Below are 21,540 nucleotides of genomic sequence, written 5' to 3' on the forward strand. Positions count from 1 at the left end.
AGCTTAAATACAAAAATGAAAGTAATCTTAAATCCATGTTTTTGAAAACCCATAGAAAATGGGTCTTAACGATGCAGTCTTAACGAGCTTATTAATGAAAGAAATTGAATTAACCGAGGACGAAACTGCTCTGTAATGTAACAGATTGGTTCTATGTCAAAGAGTCCGATCCCAGTGAATTACAGCAGACAGGATCAGCATTCATGTATGAGATATCTGCCCTGAATTTGCCCATGCTGATTAGTCTCATTCCTAATTAACTACAAGACCAAGAGTTGACACAAATCAGGACGGGGGCTGTGACATGCTCTATATAAAAAGACACACACAATTGCACTAAGAGTCTGGATTTACTGTCACCAAACCTGAGGTCACCACAGCAAGTCAGAAGTGGCAAGTTATTTAAAGATATTGAAACAGTATAGTGAGATGCAACACCCTAGGGTTGGGGCTTGAATGTCATTTTCTAAATTCCCCTAACTGAGAATAAGCTTAAATTGTTGAGTTTCAGAAGAATTTGTCCTTTGTTTCCCTTTGTTTTGTTGTATAATGGTTTCCGTGGCAACTTAGTTGACCTGGGAAGTAGTTATGTACCTGTTGGCTGCCGCTCTTTTGAATGAGCTAATATCACCATAGAAACAATGACTAACATAACTGTGAAATTAAATGGATGACTCAGACGTTATCTTCCTATGCCCAGAACAACACCAGAACGTGTGCTGGAAACCACACCAGAACCTGAAGAAACAAAACTGACCAAATAAAAAAAAAATACAAAGAAAACAAGCTTCCTTCTGAACCATTTCCTTACCATTTGAACGACCTTTTCTTTGTTTAATTAAATATTTAATTTCTAATAGGATTTCTTAAATGGAAACATCTCGGAAATTCCAAGAGTATTGAGCAGTCCATGCTGGTCTGCAGGCAACCCCAGTAAATGTCTGACTCCACTACAGACAGTATAGGTGTCTGGCAGCCAGACCCTTACTTTTTAACCTGCTCTGGTTACTTATTCCTCAATCTAACAATCTGCTCTCCATGTGGGACAGAGCACACCCTTGCAGAGGGAATGCTTCGCTTTGTGTTTTTTACGAGCAGAATGGAACACTGTGTGCTAAGCTAAGAGTAGAACCACCTCGATCCAGCAAATACAGCACTGGGGACTCGGATGGAGGTGGACAGACTTGGAAGAGAGCACTGTCCCATCATGCTGTATCAACAGAGGCTTTCTAAAGTGCTGCGTAACGATAAGGGGGGTGTACTGAGACTAATAAAGAGGACAAATTGGGTAGAAAAGGCATCTTTAATCATTTCAAATGTCTTGCAGGATCTGTCTGACAGCTGAGATCACCCATCCAGCAGTTGAAGCATCAATACAATACGCTTGCTTTCAGTCTGGATTTGCAGTCAATAATGACTTTACAAATCACTGTTCATTTACAGTTAAAGCATGGATGAGCTTGTAAAACGTATAGTACTTTGCCCCATTTGGTGTCCCCATCAATACCACAGTTTAGTTCTATGTGGTCTATTTTTTTTCACAAGCTCTTTCAGACATTCTTATTGAATTCTTTAGCCATGTATTAATTTAACATCCTCTAACAGTGTGTGTAATAAAGGGGGGCGGGGCTTCCTCATTTCTATTCCCACTGCTCATAACATATGCTGTTTCTACTGATCCAGTTTAGACACTCATACAACACGTCTGTGGAGATGCTACGTAACAGCTGGCAATTCATGGGAGTCTATTCTGTACAGCTTTGTCTTCATTCCCTCAGCTTGACTGAACTGCATAAGTCTAATGCTACAGAGGGAGGTAGTGCCTTTCCCCTCAGCAACATGTCCTGCACATTTAGCTCTTAGCAGAACATATGGCAAGTAAGCACTCTCTCAGCAACTATAATCAAGCATCGTAATCCCTGGTCCAAGCGTCTTTTCCTGGTGAGGATTAGTGCTGACTAATTAACCTACATTTTCTGTTGGCATTCTTGTCTTATTACTGGCAGATTCATCTCATCCATGTGCTAGGTCAAGGAAAAGTACTAACCCAGTTTAAAATAATTTCACCGTCCTAATCCTGCTCTATATTAGGGGTATGTTTGCTTTCTGTTTTTCTAATTATTATTTTTTGTCTGCATAACATATTAATGTATTTTATGTAACCATATTTATTTTATGTTATTGTCAGCAATAATCTGCCAGAACAAAGAGTCTATAACACCCCCCCCCCCCCATAAAAAAAAAAAACTACATTCATTATCATCTAAAATTCTAGGACTCCAACTCCCATAAGCCTTTGCAACTCTTCAATACATGCATTTCCTGTGACTTATGTGTTTTACATGTCTCTGCATATGAGTAAGAAAGCTTGACTTGGCTACGACAAAAAGTGCTGCTCAGAAATCTAAAACACGTTTACATTACGTTTGCGTCTTTCATATTGAAAAACATGAGACCTAAAAAGTGATGGCAATACATATTCGATAAGATTTACTGGAACTATTTCCTTAGCTCCTTTAAAAAGTAATTCCATTAAACTTACATTAGCACCAGTGCCCTCCATTAATTAAGTTACAGCAAATTAAAATGAAATGAAACCACCTGTCCTGGAAGAGTAATGGACCAGTCGAAGGATGTATCATTTAAACACTGAATTCAAATACATTCATTAGGAAAAGCTGTTTCAACACACTGTGTATGAGATAAGAGTTGGGTCAGCATTAAATGTTGAAATAATATTATCAGAGGATTTGCCAGAAGTTTGCATGTGATTATTTTTTGGTTTGTTTTTTGCACTAAGGGTCTCTTACCTCTCTGTCATGGTAATCACTGAACTGGAGCGTCCTTCAATGGGGGAATCGGACTTCTGCTGCTGTCACAGTCCAGTCAGCTGTGATCTGTGATGTTTCATTTGCATTATCTGGCTGCATTGAACTCCCACTGATATGTCGCCCTGGCAAAAGTATGTTCACAAAAAAACACACAATGAAGGAAAAATAATGATATAAAAAAGAGATGCTGGGGCTTGTTCATTGTTCAAGGTTTTTCTGGGCAAAAAACAGAAGCAAACTGCACTGGTCCAAACAGAAAGAAACTGGGCCCATTCATTATTAAACAAATATATAATATCATGTTCTCTTCATAGTATTATTCTTTTTTATTGATTTATTTTTTTCATTGAGTACTTCTAGGTTATTATTATTATTATTATTATTATTATTATTATTATTTATTTAGCAGACACCTTTATCCAAGGCGACTTACAGAAACTAGTGTATGTAAACTATGCATCAGCTGCAGAGTCACTTACAGCAACACCCAAAACTGCCATGCATACATCATATGAAAGTAGGACTTGCAGGATACCATAAGGGTGAAGGTAGAAGCAGTCAAACTCTGCAGATTACGGACTTTCTTGGAAATCGTGGAATTTACAGGTTCTTACACAGTTTGCAGGCTTGCACATCATTAGAATGATCATAAACAGACTGCTAAAGGAACTGCAATATATAACTTAGTTGTTCGGTTCTAGTTTTGTTAGATTAACAGATGTTTTGTCTCCTTCAAAAAGCAGGATTTAATTAAAGACTGGTGTTAAGGCTTTGCAGATGTGTCCCAATAAGAAGTGTCATGTGAGGTGATAAAGATGTTACTGATGAAATGCTTGCTATATTCCATTGGAAGCACTTCACCCATACATTGTTTGATATGATTATGCTTACTTGATTCACATTTGTATAAGTGTTCCACCAGGGCAACCGCTGTTCCTAGGTTGCCATGGTGACTGTTGGCAAATTGAACAGCTCCTTTAATACCATCCTGATCATGTGATGTGTTGGTGGCGCCCCCTATGGCCACACTTGCCACCAATGGGATTTCACTCTCCGTGTAGCACTCACTGTATTTGGTATCCTGCAATCTCGACATTAACAAGGACAATGCATTCGTTGCTGTTTGCTTTATAATCATAATTCATGTTTACTCAATTATTTTTAAATGCCTCAGATATTTAACTGCATGGCTTGTTAAATATTTGATAAGCTTTTAAGAAACTATTATGTTCAGTCACATAACCTTTTTCCAATTGGTGAAGGGGATCGTATCGGGCACGTATAAACAAGTTATCTAAGCTTTTCTTATTGAGTGTTGAAATGCTTCACCTTTTGTGACTGAATAATACCCAGAAAGGAAAATCAAAGAAAAAAAAAAAAACACTTTGGAGCTCCCATTGCTTTGTGTTTTTGGTGAGGGACCTATATAATCAAACCCGATAATATTGACTGCTCTGATTATTTTCTTCTGAGATTCACTGGGATTTATTTATGTGTTTAAAGATCACCTAATGTTTCAATTATTATCTTCACATGATTTAACACTCCTCCCCTGTCAGTCAAATCAGTCATAACATGTTAACTTTAACACATCATGCCATGTGATAACTTCACTTAATGTTACATTTAGATGAAGTAATACTTTGTGAATAACACATATCATGATTGAACTGGCTTCACATATGTGTACTCCCTAGCGTGCAACCAAATAACTGCACTGGAGTAAAGAAACTGATGAAGTGAAAGGAAACAGCTTGTGTGCCTGCGGATTTCTTTTTCTGAAAAGGTTCAAAGCCTCTTCGCTTCGCTACACTTTCTTTACCTTTGCCAGTGTGATCCATGATTACAGAAGAGACTGGTAACTCATTCTGAAATGACATTTCTTAGAGAAAAGAAAAATCAATCTTGCAAAACGCCGACCATGTTAAATAAAGAATATCGCAGGACAGCTCTAGAAAAGAACCACCGCTGCAATATATTTCAATGAGTCAAAGTGCTTCTGATTACAGCACAACCTGGGAGGGATCCGGGAAGCTTATCCCTGAATCTATAAGCGTTAATTAGTGATGCTGCCAACACAGTTACCAAACCCCACCCATGCCGTGTGGGTACCCGTTTCCAAAGCTTTCCAAACCAAACAGGAAGCTGTTCATATTTTGACGTGTTTTTTCTCAATATCTGTGGTGCTGGTAATTTTTTAAATATTAAAGGTGTAGTCCCTGGAGCATGAACAGTTTCAGAGCCACTTCAGCTGCTCCCATCCTCTCAGTCTCAGTGACTCATCAGCAGCAGCACAGCTAGGCAAACCATTCCATTATTTCACTGCTCTCTGTGTAAAACCGTGTCTCCTAAACTCCCCAGTCTGACTTCACTGTCTTTCTCAAGCCATGATCTTTGTGCTGTACCGGAACTACTGACTGTGGGCTAACTTAGTCAGAGACCCCCTCTCTCTTGGCACACAGAGTGTTTCCAGTTAAAATGACACATTCTGTGCTGGCTTACTTTTCTGAATCTGAGCTAGAGCTGGCACAGAGTTCAATATGTCCTCTGAAACGGACACTCTGTTCTTTGGGGGCTCTCAAAACGTCTTGTGCTGTGCTTTCAGTAATGTTTCAATGTTAATCAGGGTACTGGTGTTACCTGAGTGTTAAAAAAACAACAGCTTCATGGAACGTCTTCAGTAAGGAACGATCTCCCAGACCACGCCCCTTGAACTCCCGTTGCGGTGATCCTCACATTACCCGGAATGCAAATGTACATTTTCTTGCTGTGGGTTTATCAAGTCATAAACTGGTTATCAATCTGTCAAGGCGTGCATTCTTGATCATTAAACACATTCTTCCGGCATCTACTTGGAATGCAGTTTGAATGCAAACATGAAAGTAATCTTGTATGAATGCTTTTTTATTTTTTAATTCTAAAGAATGTCGACTTGGGAGAGGTCTACTAAACTTCATATATTGTAAGCGTTTATTTGACTAGGGAATCGCCTGCAGTGCAGGGTTAAATTTCACACAGCCCTGGTAAGAGGTACTGTAAGGAGAAAAAAATGATTTTCAATGGATTCCATTTAGAAAGAAAATAACAATAATACTGAGCAATGTGAGTCATCAGTAAAATCAGTTTACGGTGTCCACTTTCTATTCACGCACTGCAGATCGAAAATAGCGTCAACGTGTTCGATCTACCTCCCCCTTCTGACCCAATTTTGACATCATAATGCTGGGGGTAGGAGGGCGGGGCGTTCATATGACTGCTCCTCCCCCAAAGTGTAACTATCTCTGTGTGTGTGTGTGTGTGTGTGTGTGTGTGTGTGTGTGTGTGTGACGTGCCCAGAAGAACGCTTCGGCTTTATCAATATTCCAAACTCCGCCCAGGCAGTGTGACGTTTCAAGGAGAATGTCTTCAATTCCTTAGTTCCAGACATGGCAGCGCTGAGAGAGGAGCATCGATACGGGCTCTCCTGCGGAAAAATTAATAAAAAAAGCCCGAATAAAACACTTTACCACGTCAAGCTCACCGACACCGCAATCAGGGCGCTCGAGGCATATCAGAATCTCAAGGTAACCATGCATTAGCGTGTATATCTTTACTGTTTTATTATTATTATTATTATTTAATACGTACTGTAGAGAGTGATCCTTCACGACTCCAGAACCTGGAAGAAAAGTTGCGGATAACTCATAAAAAGTGACTGCTTGTCAGACGTCAGATTGTCACTGACAAAAGGCTGCTGTTTTCCCAAATCGCTTGAGTGTTTTAAGAAAATGACACTGAGGCAGCTGTCGAGGGAGCTTTGCGCAACACTTTAGCAGAACAGAATCGTACTGGACCAAATGCTTACTGCAACTTAACGTTACCGTAACACATCGTATGAATTAGAAGTCGCTGTCGTTTGCACATCGAATGCTTGTTTGTGTGTCTTTTTCTTGTCTTTCTGACAATAGGCGAGCAGGTTTGTTTTCCATATTCCGTTTCGGAATGGTTTGATTTACATGTAACGCTTTTGAAACAAACGTGGCATCTTCGTGATACAGTCACATTATCTAAAGTAGTGCTGTTTCCTATCAGATGCAGTAGGAGATGTAACTAGAAGCTCGCATCTCTTTGGGGAGCTGCAGATCCTGCTGTAGTGCTGTAGACCAGAGCTTGTGTTGAAATAGGGGGGGTTTGATACTTGAAGATAAACTATCTAGTTTGGAGCATGGTTGAAATAAATAAATAAACAAACAAGTGCTGCACTTGTTTTCAGATAATAAGTATCTTGGATTGCACGACATTGTAAGTAGCCCGGGTAGTATAACTACAGTTCAACACCTTAAACTATCAACAATGTGTCAGTCCCATCTTCTGTTTTGATCAAAAGGATCATGTGGCGTGTGCGGCGCTTAGGGTATGGATGTAGGCATGCCCGATTTCCAGTTTTCAGACTTCTCTTTGGGGATGTGCATTTTCAGATATTGATCGTTTTATGAATGCCTCAGTCCTGTGCGTGTTTGTAAAGGTCGATGTATACTTTTGCATATTAAAACAGTGTTAGATTCCTTTGCTGGAAGACTCCGCTTTACGGGAACTTCAGCTCAGAAAGTCCTCCACTTTGGTCCGCTGGGTCCTGCGTTACTAGTACTGTAGGACTGGCGCTAAGATGTTTGCGTATATTTAGTCTTTCAAGTACTGGATTTAGGGGTGACTTTTTACGGTAGCAATTTGGCAGCTGTGTTTTTATTATTATTATTATGTTTGTTTGTTTTTTTAATCTCCGTTTAAAATAAGACTAAACGTGTAATGTATTTGTTTCGTTTTACCGGCTCTTGTAATCGTGAACGATATGATTGTTTATAGTATAAACTTATGAAATAAATAATACAAGTTATTGTTATTTAATAATAGTAATATAAAGTACATTGCAGTTTCAGTGTTTTGCAACAGTTAACGCTTTATAAAAACACCGCTGAGCTTCTCTCTCCATGCATTTGGATGCAAGTCTGATATGCCTGCTTCATATTATTAAAGCCCTGATTGTAAATTACAAGGGCGCTGCAACAGTGGCAGAAAACAATAGCCGTTATCTAAATACCCGTACAATCAAAGTCTCAGTGTGAACTCTGGACGCCAGCTGGAGGGGGTGCGTGCTTATTTTTTTTATATGTATTTTTTAACGTCGCTGCTGTGTCCTGATTGGTCTCTTGGAGGTAGTTTTTTTGTTGCCGTGCTGCTTTTTGCACTGCTCTGCCCTTTAAACATGTAAGCCCCGCCCCCTCCCGGCTGTGATTGGCCCCGGGACAAAGCTGGCAAGCTGTAGCTTGAACTATTGTTGTTTGCCCCAATCAAGAACAATTCCTGAAACTGGGCATGATTCTTGTTGACAAGGCCTTTAAACTCATGTGGCTGCACTTATTCACGTGTTCGTTTGTTTGTTTGTTTGTTTATTTATTTATTTATTTATTTATTTATTTATTTATTTATTTGTTCTAAATATTTCTAAAGGAGGGTAGATGCAGTATTTATTATAGTTGATTTATGATGCTATTTAGATGCTAATGCTAGCGATTTCACTAGTGTGTGTTTCTTTTTTTTTTATTAAGGAGATACTTGTAACTGTGATAGCCATGGGATCCCCAGAAATGTAATCTGTTCTGGTGAGATTAACTCCACGTTTTCTTATGACACATAACAGATTATTATTGCCTTGTACATTTCCCATGCAGATTTTGATGGATTGAGCCATTGGGGTTTTATGACAGGTATTTTGCCAGGCTTGGCTTTGTAATTAACAAAGAAAGAACAAAGGGAAAAGGGTTCTGATGGATATTCCAAGATGATTCTTTCATATTATGAAATATAACCCTGCAATTAATATCTAATCATAATAAATCACATTAGGAATATCCTTTTGGATGTGCATTATTTCCATTTTAAGAGGTTATTTGGTCTCTCTGGAATTTTAAGCACTTCCCAAAATGTCCTATCTGGATATCTGGGTTGGATAAGTAACAATCTGTACATGTGCTTCAAAAAATAGAAATCATGTTTGCTGAAGTTGACCAGGTTATCAGTTTGTGCTGGAAAAAACAATCAAAACAAACAAACAAACAAACAAACAAACAAACATTGAGCATTACTGCATACTAAACATGATGCAACAAACCAACGATGATGATGATGATGATAATAATAATGATAATGATTACCAAACAGTAATCTCGCTCCAGTATTGATGTTATCTAATTAAATAGAAGTCTGCATCAGCAATCAGCAGGCAGCCCTGAGACTGGCATGCCTTGTAGATAACGAGGTGTGTGTTTAACCCTGGGACATCCACCTCCTGCTCCTTGCTGAACCCACGCAGCAGGTGTCTGAAGTGTGTCCCGCCCCCATGAGATCACAAAGGGGTTTAAATGCAGGTGGCGCCCCTGTACCAGAGCGGGACAGGGAATAAACTCGCCAGTATCGATGACAGGCTTGCCATATACTTTCCATTACCCTCACTTGTGTAATGCCAGTGTGCTTTAGTCTTGCCAAACATTTGCTTTTAAGGATGTGTTCCTAGTTCCTAGTCACGTCTAAGCCAAAGATACTGCTTCGTATAGCATGATCCCATTCCTGCCATTCATTTTGATGGCATGGACTCAAATGGGTGCATTGAGCGTTAAAGTGATTCATGGTTTAAAAGTGATAACAGATAATGATAAGAGTTGTTTTGAAGGTTATAGCACATGTCTCCTGAGGCAAAGCAAATGTCATTTTATTTACACAGGAAATGTAGCTGTAATAGATCACTGGCTGAAGTACAGGCGCTATCTGTTGGTTTTTCATGCTGAGAACATGTTCACTTGTACATTGGAAATGTGGTGTATATCGTCCTTCACAGTAAAGTTAACTTTAAGAGATCGAGCAGAAGCACTCAAACTAAAGCTTAACCCTACACTGTTGGTTTCCTAAAAATTCCAGTGCAGCTTAGTGGATCAATCTGCAATTCCAAGCCCCCGATATGCATCCTCAAGAAGGTTTAATGCTTTGAAATTCCGCTTCATTGGATCCTTCATAATAACAGTACATACTCAAACTATCCACGTGAAAGGGAAAGACTTAATTGAAACCTGTTTGATAGTTCTAAAGTCTGTATCAAACTTGATTCCTTCTGTTGCTGTTCAGTAAGGGAGGACCCAGAGTATTTGAAGGAAGTTCATGTAGAACACACATGGCTCAATTGGTTTTGAACATGAATAGGGTAGTGAAACGTGATAGCTAGGAATTACTGGAAGCTGCCAGCCTTCAAACTCAATACACTTTATTAGACCACAGCGTCAACAAGTAGTGTAGGACCCACCCTGGGTTTGCAGAGTCTAAATAAGAACATAAACAACACCACGTTAGTACTCGTAAGCAATTCATTCTTTGTGTGTGTGTATGTGTTTCAGTGCTGGCCAGCATTGGACGCTGCATGCTTTAGGGTCATTCTGAGCCTTGGTTGTTTACATGGTTTTGCAGAGGTGGTAATAAGGCTCCCATTGCATAGCAGCTCAAGTCATTCACGTTTTACTGTAAGCCTAATTGGGACCACCTGATCTTTTCTAATTAAGCACAGATGGGAGATGACAAGTGACTGCTGCATCTAACCGAGCTGGAACAGTTTAATGTGCTCATCGTGATAAACAGTACAGCATTTGAAACCTTTTCTTTTTCGTCTTAAATGTTCTTTTATGTTTGGAGAAATGCTTATTGAGGGTTTTTTTTGTTTTTTTTTATAATTGTTTTTTTATATTCTGTAATTGTTTGAACTCTACACGCATGTCTAGTGTAGATGAACCTGTTTTTTTAATTGTTTTTTATATTCTGTAATTGTTTGAACTCTACACGCATGTTTAGTGTAGATGAACCTGGAGATCTATTGTCACATTCTTGTTAATTATTCAAAGTTTACAAAGCTGACATTAACCCCCTCTCTCTCTCTCTCTCTCTCTCTCTCTCTCTCTCTCTCTCTCTCTCTCTCTCTCTCTCTGTGTCTCTCTCTCTCTCTCTCTCTCTCTCTGTCTCTCTGTCTCTCTCTTGACTTCCAGGGGTCGTTACCAAATCAGACTGTTATCTGCTTCAAGGGGAACCAAGGGGTAAGGGTCAACTTCTGTCTTCATACACAGTTCACTATCCTGTAGTGCAGCAATAGCTGGATAAACATGTTTGTGTCCTATCTATAATATTAAATAATATAATATAATATATGCTTTGTGTAAAATACACTGGTTGAAAATAAGTAGTCTCAGCGTGTTTCAGAGAGCTGGATGCATTGTTTCTCACTGTTGCACATCACTGGAACCCATCTTCAGCATACATTCCATTCCTGTAAGGTTATTGAAGTTTAAAAGGTAGGTCTGCTTTATATTGCCTCCCCCGTTCACCTGTGACGTGTGACATTTGGAGTTTAATAACTGGTTTTTATAGGCAGTGACCAGGATAAGGATTTTGGCGAAGCTTGGAAAAGCTGCAGATTTAATGGGGCCACTCCATGGAGTTATTTTTGTTGTTATGCTGTGAATTATGCTGTGGATGAATTTAATACCCGAGTCTAACGCTTATGTAAAGGTTTTATATATAAAGTGTCTTTTTTCAATGTTCAGTGCTTGCTGTTCATTTTAGACACTGTCGAGGTGTCATGCTGTTTCATGTGCTTATGGATGGGTTTTCTCTGGCATAAGAATTTGAAAGTACCTTCAGTTTTAACGGAGGAACGTGGATGCAGTGTGTTTTGGGATCAGTGTTTGATGTGGGGGGTGGCATATTCAACTTTTAATAGTTTATGCCAACACGATCGTGCATGTTCTGTTAAAGGGCCCTGGTAATGCAATGTGGGGAAGTGCTGGCAGTCATAATTAAGCATAAATAAAAGCTGAAAGCGTGTTGATTTAGAGATGCATGAGTTTGTTTATTTGAGTTAATTCTAACGTTCTCATTACAGATATTAACACATGAGACATTTGCGTAGCTTGGATGCAGTCAGTGTGCCTCCTACGAGGGCTGGAAACGGGCAGGTTCCACCCCCCATGTGGATATTAATGAGGATTGTGAAGCTGTAAGAGAAATCTGATTAAGCTGTTATTGCAGAGGAAATTGATGGATGTGGCAGACTTGGAACACTGTGTGGCTGATCTTGAAGTGTCTCCCGTGAGGAGACAGGCAGCAGGGTTAGCACATTGAAATTCAGCTTTATTCCCTCTGCATCTGCAGCCCAATTACAACATTCCCAACATTGCCTCCTCTGAAAGAAATGAGACGCTTCATTTTGTCATCATTTTTTTTTTCTTTTCTTAGTTGATCCGATTTTGCTAGATGTAGCTGCATTCCGTGTCGCCAGGGGGGTTGTTTGTAAAGGAAAAGAAAGCCATTCTTTTCTAAACTAAGATCACTGATGTTCGTTAGTGCTGCATGTGAGGTACTGAAGGGTGAGAGGGTGTGTGAAGGGGAGGAGGTGAAGCACACACAGGCACCCCATTTGGAAAGCTCTCTGCTTTAAAGGCTGCCTTTGATGTACTGTACAGCAGGCTACCCCTGCTCTTTAGAATCCCTCTGTTTAAGAGGCTAGTTCCTGTGCAACTCTCAGTGCCTGGCTCCTTGGAGGAGTGTTTTTATTAAAAGGTTGGAGATAGGCAGGATAGGAAATTCCCATCCACATTTTCCTGGCTGTCTACCAGTATATTGTAGTGGGGGGGAGTGGGAGGTCCATTTCTAAAACTGTTTGTTGTCACTACCATTTTGCTGTTGCCTTCCTGATATTTTCTCTCTGTGTGGTATTATAAGGTGCCATGCATCAAATCCATCCAGGCAGCATGCTGTGCTCGCAGTCTCTCTTGTGAGGATGAGAAAGCCCTGTGGGTACTGCTACCCTGAAAGTCAATTAAACTAAGCTGTACTGTCCAAAAAACAGTTCAAATATTATTGACAAAAGGGGAAAAAACAATATTTGTAGTAATTTCTGGCAAGGAAAAATGCCCCCAAACATAATATTTTAATAGCTGTCAATCACACACAAACAATCTGCAAAGAGGATTTAATGTATACAAGTATTCCATGTTCATAGTGTGTAACACATGGACAGCTAGGAATCTCTTGCCCTAATGCACAATTTTTCCTGCCAGAAGGCTAGTCTGCTGTTTATTGGAAGTGCAAGCATGTTGTTATGCTTTCAGGCAATACTGTATTCAGTATTGCTAATAGTAATGTAGTGTATTGTCCATTGTGATTAGAAACAGGAGAACTGTGATGTGGAATGTCTTTCTGCAGCGGTGTACCCTGGTTAGTCACATAGCCATCGTTTTCCTGTTTACCACAGAATGGTTTCCTAATGTGAGATTCCTGTTTTCCTTCCCAGTGTTGAATGGTAGAGAGGAAAGATCAACGCTATTCAATATTTGCTCTGTTTAGGGGTAACACCTGTAATGCACGTGGAAAAAAGTGTTTGATACAGAATTAGGAAATTACATTTGATTAGGGTGAACTACAGAATGAAATGCAAAGTGAAAAGTAGTAACGCTTTAGAGACTGTCAGGCATGCAATTATTTTGTGTTTGTTTGTTTGTTGATAAAAATGATTTTGACTCCCTTAATGTTGGTGCTGCTTAACCTTTAAGAGCTGGTATTATTGAAGGTTAATCTATCTATGTGGCTTGCAAATCGGTGGTAGTACAGTAGTCCTTTCACTTCCTGCTGTATTAACTGTTGTAGGGATTGCACAGTAGGGCTCCTGTGTGGGGTCAGCACAGGCCATTTCCATTCTCCATTTCAGATGGCATGAAATGCATTTCACCTTAAACAATCTGCAGGAGTCTAAATGGCTCTGCTTGCAGGGTCAGCAGGGCACTTCTTGCTCTGGTGTAGGGTTGGGTCAATGAGGAGCCATTGGTTATCTTAACCTCTCCATGCTGGACAACACCTTGATAAGGCAATGCATTCAGTGGGCTTGTTGACACTCCCTTTGCCAGGACCACAGAGTTTAAAAACTTTAACCCTCCATCTCCCACCCAAAAAAAAACAAAACCTTGCTAGATCTGTAAACCGTTGATCTATAGTCCTACCATTTATACTGAATGGGTGTTTTTTATTTCATACTTTCTTTTTTATATAAACGATCAAATGTACTTAGTTGAGGCTGACCTCAATGCATAATGTTGTTTTTTCTTTATTTATTTATTTTTTACTTTGTTGTAGAATCATTCTAGTAAATGACAGCCATCAAATGCTGTGTCAGAGGGAGATGGCCATCAAAGGCTGTGGAGATGACTATCAAGGCTGTGTCACAGGGAGATGACTATCAAGGCTGTGTCACAGGGAGATGACTATCAAGGCTGTGTCACAGGGAGATGACTATCAAGGCTGTGTCACAGGGAGATGACTATCAAGGCTGTGTCACAGGGAGATGACTATCAAGGCTGTGTCACAGGGAGATGACTATCAAGGCTGTGTCACAGGGAGATGGCTATCAAGGCTGTGTCACAGGGAGATGGCTATCAAGGCTGTGTCACAGGGAGATGACTATCAAGGCTGTGTCACAGGGAGATGGCTATCAAGGCTGTGTCACAGGGAGATGGCTATCAAGGCTGTGTCACAGGGAGATGACTATCAAGGCTGTGTTACAGGGAGATGACTATCAAGGCTGTGTCACAGGGAGATGGCTATCAAGGCTGTGTCACAGGGAGATGACTATCAAGGCTGTGTCACAGGGAGATGGCTATCAAGGCTGTGTCACAGGGAGATGACTATCAAGGCTGTGTCACAGAGAGATGACTATCAAGGCTGTGTCACAGGGAGATGACTATCAGCTTTAAGTTTAAATTGCAGTCATCATCCAAGGCAGGCTTGTGCTGAACTGCATTCCATCAAGCTTGTCTCGCAGCGACTGAATGCAAAAGCATACATTATTGCCCCAGTCTGTCTCTTGACCTCAGTGTTATTGCACAATGCATTATCCTTTCCCTTGACAGGCACCTCGGGAGATGGCCAGGCATACATTATACACACGACTGCCACTCGAGTGCCCCCGGGCTCCGTTTCATTTTCATGGGGTGCTCAGATCTGAGGATCATTACGCTTGGTTTTTTCTTTCAGTTTATTGTAGTAACAATAAGAAGAATGCAGTTCAAAAGCCTTTCATCTTTACAAGGAGTCCTTCCACATGTGTGTCAATCTAGTTCTAACAATCCAGATGTGTGCTGTTCTATTAATCCACATTATTTGAGTTAGTAAGAGACCTTGTCTTGATATGCTGGATACGACTGTGTTGGGTGATGTGTGCGCTGTGGCACATGTCTGGCTGTGTTCTCAGTGGGCTCCCCCCCAGCGTTTAAGTTTATACTTTGCGCTGAAAATGTGACGCAGCATCTAAAAGATACAAAATACTTTTCTTTGTGTTTTCTCAAATGACAAAAAGAAAGAAAAAAACTATCATGTGGGTGGCACATAGGCAAGACAAGTTCTATACACTATTTAGAATGAAGGAAAACAATAAAACTGAGAAAATATACGTATGTACATGCATGCATATCTTTTAAAAGCTGCAGGACCTCCTTCCTTTTAGGTGCTATTCTTTGGTCTAGCAAGTGGGGTTTAGGAATGAGCTGCCTGGATTATGTTATGTATTAATGGTAAACAACAAGAAGTGTTCTAGCTGTGTGCACTGAGAAGCCCCACCCCCTCCCCAAAGCTGTTTCTGCACCCCTGCATGCTATACTGCTGTGTGGCTCTCCACAGTGTAAGCCAGGAAGAGTATCCTGTCATGGCAAGCAGAAAGTAATAGGGATCAGTGTGTCTCTTACAGCGCTCAGGTTTCTACTGTCTAAGGAAGGACACGATGTTCTATTTCTTTTGGCTTTTTTTTTTAAATTCACACAAAAAAGAATTATACTGCCTGTGTGAGAAATAAATGCTGCTGGTTCTAGTAGCACTATGTTTATTTTTTGGAAACTGTATTCTGTTCTCAAGCTTGGACAGGATGTACCAGATACTTATTGTGGACAGGAGACCACCCTCACTAACACGCCCTCATTTTGAAAATGGAGTGAACTGAAGTTCACTGCCCACTTTCCAAATACCACAAACGAGTAACTAGAATAAAATCGAACCATTTTCCTCGTCCTTGTACTCCTAGAAAAAAAATAAATAATAATTATTATCCAGAGCCTGCCAGTGCAATTTTAAAGCAGTTTGTCTCAATGAGTTTATTTTTAATTTGTAGAAAGGGTCAGATAAGAGATGCTGCCGGATCCACCCTCGTAATTTGCTCTTGTATCGTTGAACGGTGTGCGTTCAGAGCTGCAGTCGTTCAGCTTTATTACCACACCGCATCAATGGAAAAAAAGATTATTCTACCAATTCAGTGTGTTGAACTGTGCTGTACTTCATTAACCAGTGTGGGCACAAAATATAACATGTATAGAAAAAAATGAGTGTGAGTGCGTCCGTGCATGTGTCCATTCAACCTGTGTTTACAGCGATTTGCTATAAGTTTATCCTTGGATTGTAGACTTTGTGAATGAATTCGTTGTGAATCTTTGTGTGGCGTTTTGTGTTTAATCTCCAGCAAGCTCTTCAAACTCATTCAAGGGGCCTTTTCTGGTAATATACTGTGACAAATCTTTTATTTTTATTTTCTTCAAAGGCTTGGTTTTAATGAATCCGTTCCAAATGAGTCGTACTAGCACAGTACAGGATTGTTGGAGGGTTAGAGATGGTGGTTTGAAGTTGGGGACCTCTCTGGATAACAGTTTGTTCACTTTTCTTTAAGTGAAACACATGGAAATGGCAGCTTTAAAGAAACACTGTGATGAAGATGTAAAGTGTCGTGAATGTAGTCCTGGTTTACATTGTCCTGTGCGGTGCTGTTGATGCACAGAATGGGGGGGGTGTGTGTGTGAATAATAATCTTTCTACAGCTCTCTGTTCCCACTATTGTTTTATTGGCCTTGAAGCAGATGAGGAAGTCCTGCTTTTACTCGCCCCGCTTTGAGTTATCAAGGAGAGTGTAAATATAAAATTGTAAATCAGAAAGGAGACCTGATTACATACGCGTGATTACATTGTGCTGTCTGCCATTCCGGCACTGTCATTAATCATGCACAATATTAGGGCATAGAGTCTAATGTCAGAAACATATGCAGGTCCCTGTTCTGTGCAAATGTGCATGCCTTTTTTATATTGAAAATCAATATCTCTGTTTTATACCATAAGCAGCTGATAGTACCAGTGGTCGGTGCAGACTGAATAACAAATGTGTAAGATTGGCCTACATTGTATCATGATGAATCCTGATGAACTAAATATTGCCTTGTAGGGATAGAAATAAGACTTTCATTGCATAGCAGTTGGATCCATTCCTGGTTTTACTAGGAGTTTAATAAGACATACCTGAGCTTGTTACCTATACACTGGGGCTAATCAAGCTTTTATTAAAACCTGCAATGGGTGAACATGCTATGCAACTTATTTCCCCCTGCCTGGGATGTTAATCTTAGTGGTTTTTCCATTCTAACATTCTAACTGTGGATCAGGTTTAGAGCATGAGGGTGCCGTGGGGATGTTGTATGAAAACAGTAATGGATTGCACTATTATGTTCAGTGGATGTATTAACAATGAGGAGTCTTTCATAAAAGCTGCATGATATGCCCATGGGGAATATTCCATTGCAGCTCTGAAAACCCTCTTAAAGATTTTACAGGGTTGTGAAATCAGTGGCACATTGCACATTGTATTGACAGGTTAAGCACTTTGAGATGAATCGATGGGCGAAGCAAAGAGCATGCATCGTCTGGAACAATTCAAAGCAGTCACAGTCTGTTTGAAATGCATGAAAGAAGGTGAACATGTTGCTGCATTTCCCCCCTTGCAAGGGTGTCAACTTCTTGATATTTTAATTAGATTGCTCATGTGGCCCACTCTCTATTAAGAGCTCTGTTTACATTCAGCTTAAAGCAGAAACTGCCCCAGTAGCACTGCCTCACTGGAGAAATGCAGATATCAGGGTTTTCTCTAAAACAGGCCAGATTCATTCTTGCCACAGTTTGTTTTTCAGGGAGGAATGCTTTTTTAATATTGAAAATATCTTTTTTTTTTTTTTTTAAGCTCCAACATGCACGTGGTTGTCTTGCTATGCTTGGACATTACTACTCATTTCTTTATTCCTTTAGCAAACTGGAGGAAACTATACAAATGAATCCTAGGGGCCGTTAAAACCAGCAGCTTTATTTATTTAATGAGCATTTGAGTTATTTATATAATGTACTGTAGGGGTGATCTTGACAAGTTCCCATCCTGCTTCGTACTGCGTGTACGTATCCAACACAATTCTACAGATTAAGCCATATGAATCTTGTTATTAAAAGATTGTTTGTTTGGGCTTTCTAGATCTTGTAAATGCATATAAATATACTTCTGCAAACCCCCTTGTTGAAATTACAGCGGGTCTCCGTTTGAAACACACACATAATGCATAATAAATAAATAAGAAACCTCTCAGTGCCTTGAGTGCAGTCGTTGCTGTCGTTTGTCTGTGGCACAATGCAAATGGGTTTAATTAGCTGAAGTCAGCAATGTCACCACCAGACGCAGATGGCTTTTGTGGAACAGACCGAGACTCCCTGAAACAATTAACCCTGCTTTGAGCACCCAGCCTTCGGGAATCGGGATTGTATTGTATTTTTATTGTCAGAAATACAGGTCCAGTTTAAGAGGTATGCCCTGGAACTCCTAGTCTGTGTGTGTGTGTGTGTGTATATAATATAATATAATATATCTCTATCGCAACAGGGCATTCTTACTTGATGGAAATCAAGTAAGAATTTGAAAATAAATTAAAGCATTTGAAAATAAAATAAAAATAATACACCTGAAAAACCCAAGGCAGTGACTCTCCTGCCAGACTGAAGCATGCTGTCAGTTTGTGCTCAGGCCACCCTCCAAGCCAAGTTTTTCTATTCCGGTTCACGTCACACCGTATATACCAGTCTAAAAGTATTTGACATTTCCAAACACACGCTACAATGGAACAGATGGAGTTGCACTGTAGCTGGAGAAAGAGTTGTTGTATGTGACTGTGCACCCTGCCAGGAGGTTTAGTCTGGGCATAATGCTGACAAGTGGGAATCTATTGCCATTTGATTACGGTGTCGCAGGCTGCAGTATGGCCACTCACAGCTTTCTCGCCTAAGCCTCTTTTTAAGTTGGTTGTTCACTGACTTCAGTGGCACCTAAATTATAAATGTAACTGTAGTTTTGAAAGAAATTAATAAAAACTAAAATGAATTGTACAAACATTTTTTTTTTTGCAGTATTACATTTATACTATCAAAATAAAACTCAACTTTGTTAAGCAAAAAAAATAATCTACTCCCCAAGTCCGGTTACAGTAGAGCAAACCGTGGTTTCTGAAATAAATATTGAAATGAAATGTATAAATGTGTTTGATTCAGGTAGGAAGTCTTTCAGCTGGATCATGTTAACTGAGTGTTTCCCTTGTATGTTATTATATTTGTAGGTATTTTCCTTGCAGATAAGCTAGACCTTTTTAACTTCATTCAATAAAGGAACTCTTTTAATTCAAATGAGTTTTGCTTGTTCAGCAGTGTTTATCCGTGTATGTATTTAATTATATGAGCATCTTCCAAACTGCTTGAGACGGTTTGTTTTAAAAGCTAGCCGTTCAGGCCTTGTGTGTTTTTATAGGTCAGTAATGACCTTGATAATCACCATTTAATAGTGTGGCCCATTACCGTGTAGCGAACAGTACCACAGAAAAATAACCAAGAAAGAAGCGCAATGGAAATGAGAAGCCATTGTAACTGCATTTGTTTTGGGTCTTTATTGTGACATGTGACGGGAAGGAGAGGGTTAAAGGGCTGCACAGCCCTGCAGCAGCATCTGAAAGGGTACTTCAAAACCGTTCTGTAATTAGCTATTTAACAGAGAGAGACTAATCAAAGCTAACCACACAATGCAAAAAAAAAAAACACTTTGTCAACCACATTTTATATTCAGACACCTTTCACAACATCATAATAATAATAATAATAATAATAATAATAATACAGGAATTCGGGTCAGAATACATTGTTCTTCCATAGCCTGATTTGAATGTTCATGTTAACATTATCATCTATGAAAGTGATACTGGTATTGCTCTCAAATACACAATGCTTTGCTATGTACAGGGTGGTGTGTACTACATTTACATTGCTTTCTGTTGGTCTTTGGAATAGTGACTTTGTGGGGGATGGCTGGCTCACAGTAGCTTTAATCCACAGTGAAGACCTGGAGTAGACGACCTACCTTACAGGTACGAGTGCATCTACATTATGTTGTCGGGCGGGAAAGGGGTTGCAATATTGCATTGTTTTAATTGCATCTAAGTCAGCAGCAATAATCTGCCAGACCTGAATAGGGACACATTCACTTGTAAATCCTGGATCGAAGACCTTGTGACTAATGAGTTAAGTGACATCTGGTGATAAAGATAGAGAAGGAAGCAGGAAATAAGAGGAGTGACCCAGAATGAACTGACCTGAGCGACATGCATTTGCATGAGAATACAAAGTGTGTGGTGGTGGTGGAGGAGACAGGGGGGTGGGGAGAGCTTCAGAAAGAGAGACGCTTCTCTGAGAATGGGGTGGTGGAGACAGGGGGGTGGGGAGAGCTTCAGAGAGAGAGACGCTTCTCTGAGAATGGGGTGGTGGAGACAGGGGGGTGGGGAGAGCTTCAGAGAGAGAGACGCTTCTCTGAGCTTGGGGTGGTGGAAACGGGGGTGGGGAGAGCTTCAGAGAGAGAGATGCTTCTTTGAGAGTGGGGTGGAGGAGACGGGGGTGGGGAGAGCTTCAGAGAGAGAGATGCTTCTCTGAGAGTGGGTTGGTGGAGACAGTGGGGTGGGGAGAGCTTCAGAGAGAGAGACGCTTCTCTGAGAGTGGGGTGGTGGGAAGAGCGTCAGAGAGAGACGCTTCTCTGAGAGTGGGGTGGTGGAGACAGGGGGGTGGGGTGAGCTTCAGAGAGAGAGACGCTTCTCTGAGAGTGGGGTGGTGTGGATGATGTGTGTGTTGCTCTGTGCCGTCATACACCATTGCCCTGGGGGCAGGGGGACGGGTTAATGCCAGAATGACTGTTGGATACCTCCTAGTTAATCGGCATCAGGCCTGCTGCATGACTGGGCATTTGCTATATGGAGGGAGGGGGTGTGGGTGCTGCCGTCACTATTAGCTACACCTGCCTTGAGAGATTTCATCTCTTAGGGCAGATCAATAAGGCAATAACATGCTACTGTATTAGAACATGGGGCAAGCCTAAAAAAACATTGTCTGTACCTTCTATTACATTGCTAAAATAGCACTCATTAGATTGTGTAAACCTTTTTTTATTTTATATGTATATTTACACTTACAAATAAATATTCCTTGATTTTCTTATAATAAGTAAATAACATAAATATATACACAATGATCCAGTAATGTATGTATGTATGTATGTGAATGCTTTTTTTTTATTATTTATTTATTTTTATTTTTTTTATTGTCCCTAACCTGGTAAGATCACATCAGGGCTGTGTGGAAGCAAGCATTCAGGGTTTAAAGGGCACCTGTGTTGTGAGCCTCTTATCAGCAGCGGTGCTGTGGAAGACTGTGGGAGGCTGTGTGGTCCAGTGGTTAAAGAAAAGGGCTTGTAACCAGGAGGTCCCCGGTTCAA

At 40.3% G+C, this 21,540-nt stretch overlaps 1 protein-coding gene across 2 annotated transcripts in view; it reads left to right on the forward strand.

Moving 5' to 3' along the window:
- Positions 1-6,169: 6,169 nt before the first annotated feature.
- The window catches only part of LOC117428511 (RNA polymerase II elongation factor ELL-like), a 36,707-nt gene continuing 21,336 nt past the window's right edge, over positions 6,170-21,540 (forward strand). The window contains exons 1-2 of one of the 2 annotated variants that reach the window (XM_034047605.3): positions 6,171-6,394; positions 10,892-10,939. In XM_034047605.3, the coding sequence (XP_033903496.3) occupies positions 6,257-6,394; positions 10,892-10,939 (186 nt within the window). In that variant the 5' untranslated portion in view covers positions 6,171-6,256. Of the gene's footprint in view, positions 6,395-10,891; positions 10,940-21,540 lie in introns of both variants that reach the window. The other variant, XM_034047607.3, reaches the window with a different exon arrangement.

The sequence above is a fragment of the Acipenser ruthenus genome, chromosome 21, assembly GCF_902713425.1.
Source record: "Acipenser ruthenus chromosome 21, fAciRut3.2 maternal haplotype, whole genome shotgun sequence".
In the NCBI taxonomy this organism is placed as follows: domain Eukaryota; kingdom Metazoa; phylum Chordata; class Actinopteri; order Acipenseriformes; family Acipenseridae; genus Acipenser; species Acipenser ruthenus.